The sequence below is a fragment of the Rhagoletis zephyria genome, unplaced genomic scaffold (assembly GCF_001687245.7).
Source record: "Rhagoletis zephyria isolate East Lansing unplaced genomic scaffold, Rhagoletis_zephyria_1.1 Rzeph_scaffold_06988, whole genome shotgun sequence".
Lineage (NCBI taxonomy): Eukaryota > Metazoa > Arthropoda > Insecta > Diptera > Tephritidae > Rhagoletis > Rhagoletis zephyria.
Genome location: NW_016164071.1, coordinates 7004 through 16794, shown reverse-complemented (window position 1 = coordinate 16794; position 9791 = coordinate 7004). Strand labels below are relative to the sequence as shown.

Here is a 9791-nt window from a genome sequence, read left to right as displayed (position 1 = left end):
GTGATAGCTATTTCGGAAATCACCACATTTCCTCATCAGACTTCTTTCGTTAGGAAACTGCGATGTTTCGAAAAGGCCGCTAATTTACTCAAAATCGATACTAACAACAATCCCTTGAAAGCAAGTAACATTATTATAGAATTTTGGAAAGTGGGCGAGATATCCCCCACATCTAACTATATAAGTTTATCCCATTAAGTATAAATGAACATACTATCGAAATTGTTAGAAATAGGGGTAAAACCTCTCTACTACCATTTTACAGTAGTTTTCAGAAAGGCTAAAAACTATATTTAATACTTGCCCGGGTATTTAATATTCGGCTTCACCCGAACATAGACTTTTTTACTTGTTATTAATTAATGTTTATTTAATTAAGTTTTATTTTGTTTTTAATTTATCTTTTTAATTTTTATTGTACTTTATTTTACTTTGTTTAATTCGATTTGATTTAATTTAAATATATTTTTAATTTGTTTTTTATTTAAATTTTATTTTTTTTGCTTTTTTTTACCCAATATCCATTTGGTCTATTCCATTTATTATTTACCTTTTTTCTGATTTTGTCAATTCCCGTCCTGAAAATATTCATTGAAGCAATGCAACGTATTAGCTATCCAAAAAGTTTTTTATTTCATACAATAAGTGGTAAAAATCCGGTTGGAATTCTTGGAATTCCATGAGCTATTATGCATTATCGCATGTTTAGTAATATAACGAAGTATTTCAAAATTTCAATTTTGTGGGAAAACGCAATCAAAGTTATATCATTCATACAATTCATACAATTGGTATACAAAAAGACAGATGCATAAACACATATCTTCGCCATATTTGACAAGTTTGGTTATCTGCTGGACTGAACATATTCTACTGATCAAGTTTATTAATTGCATAACGAAATTTCTAAAAAAGGAATTTTTAGTTACATCTCTATATTATTAAACGCGCGATATGGCAATTATTTAAATTGTTTGTGGTTTTCCTTAGCGGAAGGGCGAGACATCTTAATACTTACTTTAAAAGTTATTTAACACGAGCGAATGAAAAAGAATGCGGCACATGTCAGTACAAGCAAATATTTATTTTTCAACGAATTGGGCACAAGAAACCAATTAAAGATAATTGTGTTTGTACTAGTTTAAAAAAAAAATGTGTGAAGTTTTTTATTTTCCTTGTAGACAATTTTGAACAAATATTTGCATCGGATAACTCAGTCTTAATTTTATTAACATTGAGAAGCGATCCTGTTCACACTCGTCCTGGACTTTCGATGGTCCCAAAGGTATGAATTAGAATTTCAACGGCAATTTCAAAAATCTTTATTGCCCTGCTCAATACCATCACGGCACTTAGGCATGGAAGAAAAGTTGAGCAGCTTAGCAAATGAATCTAAAAAGCCGATTAAAATAAATCACTAAGATAAGCAATATGAGCTTTACAATGGCATGGACATAGTGCAGCGAATTAAAATACAGTGGCTCCGATGGCTTAGCCATGTCGTCCGAATGGACACCGACTCTCAAGCTCTGAAAGTATTCAACTCGAAACCCACTGGTGCTAGCAGAGGAGGAGGGAGGAGAGACCAAGTGGAGAAGGACTAGTCTTCACTACATATACATATCTACAAGCTAAACAATTTACTTTTTTTATAAGATGATATATCCAGTATGACACTCTCTTTAATTTCATTGATATGAAAATTAGGGATATGTGGGGTATCGAGTAGATAAGCGGAATCCGGCTTATTAAAAATACAACAGGTGAACTGCATGGGCGAAATCTGAACGAGGTCAAAACTTGATGAGGCTAAATATAAAAATATTGTGAAATTTATAAAGGGCATCAGTCTGCCGGATATCCGATCGTATATCCGAATCCGGCTCTTATTTTTTACATGGCACATCCCTAATTAAAATTAATTCCGTGTATCCGCAATTATACAACACTTTCATTCAACTTCAAATTGTCTATAAATAAATCCAAAAGTAAACTACTACAACTAATGAATATCCAAGATATTAGAAAAGTGTGCCAACAGCTCTATAAGTGGTGCTTTCAATTTTATCTCTTATATCAAAAGTCACAGCAGGCCGTATAACTTACTACTTATTTGTTGTTTGTTTAGGTGTTATACACAATTACTCGTTAAGTTTCTTATCACACATCACTAATTATAAACATTTAGCCAAAGCAATCTGATTCACATTCCAAAGTGTGTCACCGCCACTATAAAAGACATATTTACATATTTACACATTTACAGTAACAACAAGAGCAGCTAACTTATTTCAACTAATCAAATAAATATTTACTTTATTTACTTGCAGTGTTATAAACAAATAATCTGTATGAAGCGAACTCAGAGAGACTTTCGAAGAGGCAATATTTCCTACTGAGTACAAACATAATTTCGCCAGAGAAAATACAAATAAAAGCAGCAAAAATGACTTCAAACACTATTTCGCCGGTAACTGCCGCCACTACTCCCGCATCCATAACCGCATTCAGTAATAGCGATGAAGATCAACTCCCCACGCCAGCGCCGAGTAATGAGAGCTTCGACCAACTCACCTTTGAAAATTACAGTTACAGCGTTTACATGCACCCCACGCTGTCAGAGTATTACACGAGTAAGTGCAACTTTAAAATTAGTAATTGTAAATTATTTAACTTTTCCTTTATCCCCTCCACAGATCTCACACCCTTCGTCACACTTTGTCTCTTTGTGGGCATTTTAATTCTCATGCTAAACATTTCCATATTCCTCACGACGGTGGCTAAACTGAAACAGCGTCTGCGCAAACCGCTACTTGCGCCCTCTATAGCACTCGTCTCACTCTATCCGCTCATTAGCCTGGTGGCGTTACTCACTCTACTTCTGCCGAAAATTTGGTTCAGCTGTCACACTGTAATGCATCTGTTATTTACTGCTGGTGGGATTATCTTCCATCAGCTGTGTTTGCACTATATCGGTTCGGAGGTGAGCTTCATTAAGGAAACCGCTGGTATGGCTGTGCCGATTAGAACACCGCCATGTTGCTGTTGTTGCATATGCTTGCCGGGCGTGACGCCCACGCGCGGTCGTTTTGTGGTGCTGCGTTGTATGGTGTGGCAGATGGTGTTCGTGCAGAGCAGCATAATGTTCGTATTGAATGGCATCTACTACAATGATATGGTGAGTACAGGAAGGGTTTTTTTAATCATCGAACAATTTTTCACAGACACCAATTTCGGCTGTAAGCTTCCTAAGATTGCTTACATTTAATGGACAAAGCTCTTACTCACATACATACATAGTAAATCTATATTTGAGGANAAATTTCGGCTGTAAGCTTCCTAAAGAGCGAAATACACAACACAAGCGGCTTGACAAACCAAGCGAAATTTCCCTTTGCTTCAAGCCATTTGTGCTGTCTATGGGGTGTTTGAAGGTTTGACAAACCGCTTGAGGGAAATTTGAGCAAAAATCAAATTTTTTTGATTTTCTGGCCGCCATGTTGACGTTTGATCAAACCGCTTGCGATGTGGATGGTAAAATCGCCTCAATTGCAACTGAAATTTCACCAAGTGAAGACGTAAGGGAGAATAATGGTAGAAAACTAAAATGTTTTACATTGTTAACCGAAAGAAAACTAAAATTCTGTGCTTGAACGACTCATGTTTGCATGGTCTATGTCAAAATGGGAAAAGTATGTTTGACAAGCCGCTTGTGTGGTGTATTTCGCTCTTAAGATTGCTTACATTTATTGGACAAAGCTCTTACTCACATACATACATAGTAAATCTATATTTGAGGAATATAGGGAAGCGATGCGCAGAGAGAGCTTTTTCTCTGCACGCACCTATACAAAATGTATAGAAAGCTTAAAAGAGCTTCGCCCACGGGCAAGGCAGTGCCCATCTATCATATAGGGGCATCCGGGCCAATCTTTTTTGGCTCTAAAATAGTGACACACAAAATGTGGCACGCAAGCAGAGCTTTTATGAGCTTTTAATTTTTGTTTTACTTATGTCCGACAGAAGGAGTTTTTAGTCTGTGCGATCAGATGAGCTTTTACCTTCTGCTCGCAAAATCTATAAACAAATTTAGAGTTTTGAGAGATGTTTGTGCTTTGGTCATCACTATTACCTACAAAAAAATACAAATACACTTTGGCAAATTATTACCAAAATTGGTAAAAAGGTATTTTTTTTTTTTTTAATCTTGGTAGACCGTTTTATTTTTCCTAGTTATCTTTGTATCATAGATAAATTTCTTTCCAAAAGTTTAGTCTAGTTATTTTATTGCAAAAAAAATTTCGATCACTTGATGGCACACTTTATCGATAAAAGTCGAACATATCGTGCCCTATTCAAAACTCATTTTACTGGAATCCTTAGGAGATTTTGACTGACATAGTATTTTAAATGATTCTTTAAATAAAAATAAAAAATGGACCGCTATGTAATTACACACTATGTTTAGTTAAACAAAAAGTTTCTTATTAAAAAAATAACAATTTTTATTAAAATAACTCAGAAAATAGAACAAATCTACAGTTTTAATTAAAATACCTAAGAAAGTTATCGGTAGATATTTTTCAAATTTGGTAAGTATTTTTTTCATCAGTGGCAACCCTGTACGATTGCACAAGCAGAAAACTCTTTCTGGCCGACTCTGTTCCAAAATAACCAATGAGGACAACAGCATTATTTCTAAAAAAACATGGTATTCAACAATTTTGTTTAACTTGGGACCGTTTTTAATGAAAAATGTTGTCGAAAGTTCCAGTGAACTCGATGAAGAAACCTCATGAACAGATGTGATCTGTGCAACCAATCGAAAATATTGTTGTATTCAGCAACAATTGTTCATTCAAAACGGCCTAACTTTATTGAGCAGTTATTGAATATGATTTGTTATTAGACCAAAAAAGAGCAAAAATTCAACAAAAATAAATAAAATTATGATAACATCGAAAATTATACTTAGCCTTTTAATTAATTTTTTTTTTTGTTGACAGGGAAATGCATTTTCTTCCATACAAAGTATGCTCAACAAAATTTTTATATGGAAGCACCTTCAACAAAAAAAAATGTCAAAATTCAACGGTATTTTGTAGAATATACAAATTTTTTATACAAACATAATGAATATTAAATAAAAAACAGAAAACTGTACATACTGAGGACCAAAAGGGTATACTATTTTGTTGATTGAGAGTGTATAAGCAGTGTTGCCGATACAGAATTCTTAACCCTTTCATCCCCGAACTTTTGACGTAGGAAAAAATATTTTGCATTTTAGTTCAAACATTCTTAAATGTTGACAGTTTTAAGGTGTTTTTATGATTCGACAGCAAATGAATATACTACATATATTTCTAATAATTATTCCCACAACTGCTACTGACTAGCCTGCAGTCCCAAATTAGGAAAATAAAGGTTAGTCTCCATATGGCTACCATGGGCAGGAAAGGGTCAAACCATCAAAGCTAAATATGAGTATTTCCTAAGCAGCAAAAATTCGTCTAAGTAAAATTAATGCCTAAGATCCATTTGCAATGGTTTTATTTCATCCAACTCAACTTAACTTAGTTTAACCACTGACTTAGGCAAGAATAAGCTGATTAACTAAAACGTAGGCTAATTTTTGGCTTAGCCCAGATGGTGAATATGAATAAGTCCAAAAATGAGTAAACTCGCTCTTGGCTTAAGTTGGCGTATTGAGTAATCATTGATGATTTCTTACGGTAAGTTAAATTAAGTTAAGTCTGACTAACTGAGCTTTAAGGCGAGTTGCCAGCCAATAAAGGCGCTTACTCTTACTCAGTAGACTCCAAGTGATTAGCCAAGTTTACTACCGTGTACTATTTTACTCATAAAATTATTTACTTATCTCATTTATTATGCCATGTGAAATCGGTAGACCAACCAGCGGCGTCTGTTTGCTCGTTAATTGTCGCCCGCCCGCCCGCACGCCAGCTAGCTAGCAAAGTAGACAACAATGCCGATATTGTTAACACAACTTGAGGCAATTCTAAAGGCAAATAAATATAATAGGTTGAAAACGCAACGCATTCCGTAACAATAAAATTTTTATACACATTTGTTCTAACACCAAAAACAATGCGCTGTGCATAGCCAAAGTTAAGTTGCGCATTTGACAGCGTCGCCAGCATAGCCTCGGTGGCGCAGTAGGCAGCGCGTAAGTCTCATAATCTTAAGGTCGTGAGTTCGAGCCTCACCCGGGGCATTAGTTTTTTTTTCTTGAATTTATTTTTACTCTTACAGTATGGATTTATATATTTACCACAAAAATAATATTTATAATAATTATTAATAACTTTGATGAATAATTATGTACATATGTACATATTTACATAGCTAAATAAGTAATTTTGAAATTTGTTGGTTTTGCCATTTCAGGATCTATTCCACGATGTACACTTATACTTCTTACCATTCATCATTTGCTCGATTATACTCGGCGTTTGGGGACTGAATATTACTGTGCGTGTGGTAAATAATCTGCATTCGGATTATAGCACTATGGTGAGCTGAGCTTGTAAAGAGAATCTACAAAGTTTATTAATTAGTTAATTTCTTTTTTTTTTAGAAAAAAATGTTTTGCCTACAATTAGTTTTGTTGCTTTGCAAAATGCAGTACTTAATTTTAGATCAACAATTGGATCGAATATTGCTTGGGGGCTTGTATCCAATGAATCACGTTATATACAAGCAAAGTGAGTTTACAAACACATATACATAATTTAGAAATATTTTTTAATACTTTCATAGTTCTTATCTTAGGAAATTTTTAATACATTTTTAAGAAAATCTTTTCTTGAATTTAGCTAAAATTTATTTTCAATATCTTTAAAAATGTATCGTATTTTTCAATTTAAAATTAATTGTTTATTAAAACTTTGATAAATTAAATACAAATACTTTTTTTCGTATTTTAATTTTTTTTAATGTGTTAGTATATATCCACTATACATTTTATTTTTATTGAATATTATTTCATTTAATATAATGTATTTTATTTTATCATTTTTTAATTAATTTTATTTCATTTGATTTATCTTGATTTTATATTATCTTACTTTCCTTTATTTAATTTTTATTTTTTTTATATTAAATATTTATTATTTTATTTTTATTTTTATTTGTTTTATTTATTATTATTTTATTTTATATAATTTTATTTTATATATTTTTATTTTATTTAGTTTTATTATATTTTAATTTGTTTTATTGAATAATATTTTTATTTTTCAATTGTTTATTAGGAAAAATTGAAAAAGCAACAAATCTAAGCGGTAGAATTTGTAGCAGCTATTTCAGAGATCACCACATCTCCTCATCAGACTTCTTTTTTCTAGACTTCATTTTTTACTTTATTTTATTTTAGTATATTATATTTTAAAGTATTTACATATGTACCGCAACTTATTATCTATTTGATTATTCAATCTGCACTACTGTATTTAATCAAAAATTAAAAGAACATTTTTTAGTCACTTAAAAAAAATATTTTATAAAAAGCGAAATATTTTTTAATGCAAGTTTTTAATTTTCTTTCTTTAATTTTTCCTCTTTGCAGCCATCATCAACACTTTGATCTTAGTGGAGATGGTTTTGGTGTCGCTATTCGCGCAAAATGCGTACAGAATTCCAATTCAAATCGAAGATAATTAAAAGACCTGCAAATAAGAATACTTTAAATAGAAATAAGTTAATCAAGTACAGCACTTGATAAATATTTAGCTACTATTTATCATACTTAATTAGTTTGTTTGTTTCAAAAGTAATCTACATACATACATATGTGTATGAACTATTTGGTATTATAAAATACCAAAAAAGTAAAGTAGTAAGATTATTTTCATAAAATCTGTATATTATGTACTTATTTTTTGTGTTAACTTAAATTTTAGAAGGCCAAGAAGCTTAAAACATGAATTTTAGCACAACTGCTATGGTATACACCCATACATACTGAGGCACGCACGTCCATATGTATATATATACATATTTAAGTAAAGCGGATTAAGCAAAATTGTGATAAAAAATTTGCAATATGATTAGTAATATTTTTTAAAATCATAGCGTAGAAGGTTGGAGTTTTTATAGAAAAAATAAAAAAACAAAAAATACAACGCATATTTTACTTTTATTTGGACAAAAGAAATATCGATGAATCAATACTTTGTTCATTACAACCTTAACCAATGTATCGATAAATTATCGATTACCGAAAACGGCGCCGAAGTATATGAGAGAAAACATTAACAACAAATTTATAAACAACACCGATATTCATAATCATCAATTTTTCAGGTTAATAATTTTCTTTGTCTTTAATAAGTAGGCGGAAGTCCTACCGAAAGTAATTAGACGAGTGTAATCAGAAAAATTTATTATATTCCATTTATCAATATCCAGAACGGCATTACCTTGGTTTGTTATTTCAAAAAAATTACACTCAAATGCCAAACGGCAAAAGGATTGGTTTTAGGGACAATGAAGAGGAGCCAGGCTTCGCATGCTCAGAGCTTCGCAAACTCACAGTGTAGACAGTGTGCCAAATAATAGTTGTGTTTTTTTACAAATTATCCAGTAACTTGCCAGTAACTCTCCAGTAACTTTATTTCTAAGAATTCGCTCTCATAGAAAAAATTTGCAAAAAAGTACGCGAACGCTTTTCCAGTAATAATTTGCAAGTTTCATGAACAGCTGATAAATTGGTTGTTTATTCGCAGCAAATTCCTTATAAAACAATATATTTTGTATTTAAATAGGTTTATTTTGTGAAATTCATCAATAAAAAGCCGCAAACAGTTTCCTTATTAGTTTAAATTTCATCCAGCAACATGCGATCAGCTGTTTTTCGTACTGGCAAATTATTACAAGTAAAAATTTATCCAGTAAAAACTTGCAACTTCAGCTGTCATTTTTCGCTCTCTCAATTTCCCCTACTTTGCAAGTTTTTGCGTACGAAAACGCCAAAACATGAAAATTCGTAAAAACTTTTACTGGATTTTACTGGAAATGAGTAAAAAAACGCAACTAATGACTGTATCCATATACATATATATATAATATATATAAATATATATTTGAAAATTCATACGTAAACTGATGTGTTTGCGTTAGTTTTTTAATTCAAATTAACCCTCAGGTGATACATGTTAAAAAAAAAACCACACATTTTTGATTTGTAATCAAAATGGATTTTAATCGCAAAGATAAATTCCTATAATTTAATCAAATAAAACAAGTCGTTTCAAGTAACAGTTTTATATAATTTTCTCTTCTGAATAAAAATTTTATTGTTTTGGTTTTGTTTAAAAATGATGTTTAAATGTTTTTATCCGGAAAAAAACAAACATTACAAATTTTATAACAGAACTTTTTGCTGACCAAGTCGTAGTAAAACTACACATCTTTTCCGAGTAAATTTCGTACATTCTCTCTATTTCCACATTGGAAAGATTGGGTAATGGTATTTTCTTTGACGGAACTCATTCTGGATCCAATCGCTTACGCTTTAGACTCGTACTAGAAAGGTCGAAGGTTTTACATAATGCTGGAAAACTATCGATGGTACCATCGATGTTATCTATGGGGTCAATACTTAAACTTTGATTTTAAATTTTTTAATACTGAGTTTAAAAAGAGGTGAAAAGTTGTATTTTTTGGCTTTTAAATCCGTCCAATTTAATAAGTTTAGATAAAATAATACTTGAGCATCCCCTTTCCATTTATCCATGGTTGTCTTTAAAACTATCAAAAACCATCGA

The 9791-nt window shown here is 31.6% G+C and overlaps 1 protein-coding gene and 1 non-coding gene across 2 annotated transcripts; both read left to right on the top strand.

The window, feature by feature from the left end:
- The first annotated feature begins 2339 nt into the window (after window positions 1-2339).
- Window positions 2340-7961, top strand: LOC108373737 (organic solute transporter alpha-like protein). The gene is made up of 5 exons (XM_017629677.1): window positions 2340-2633; window positions 2697-3178; window positions 6412-6537; window positions 6602-6728; window positions 7592-7961. Exons 1-5 carry the CDS (start codon window positions 2447-2449, stop codon window positions 7684-7686), a joined length of 1017 nt encoding a protein of 338 aa, XP_017485166.1. The 5' UTR covers window positions 2340-2446; the 3' UTR covers window positions 7687-7961.
- Window positions 6166-6238, top strand: TRNAM-CAU (transfer RNA methionine (anticodon CAU)). The gene has a single exon. It is a non-coding gene; the product is annotated as a tRNA-Met (tRNA).
- Window positions 7962-9791: the final 1830 nt, after the last annotated feature.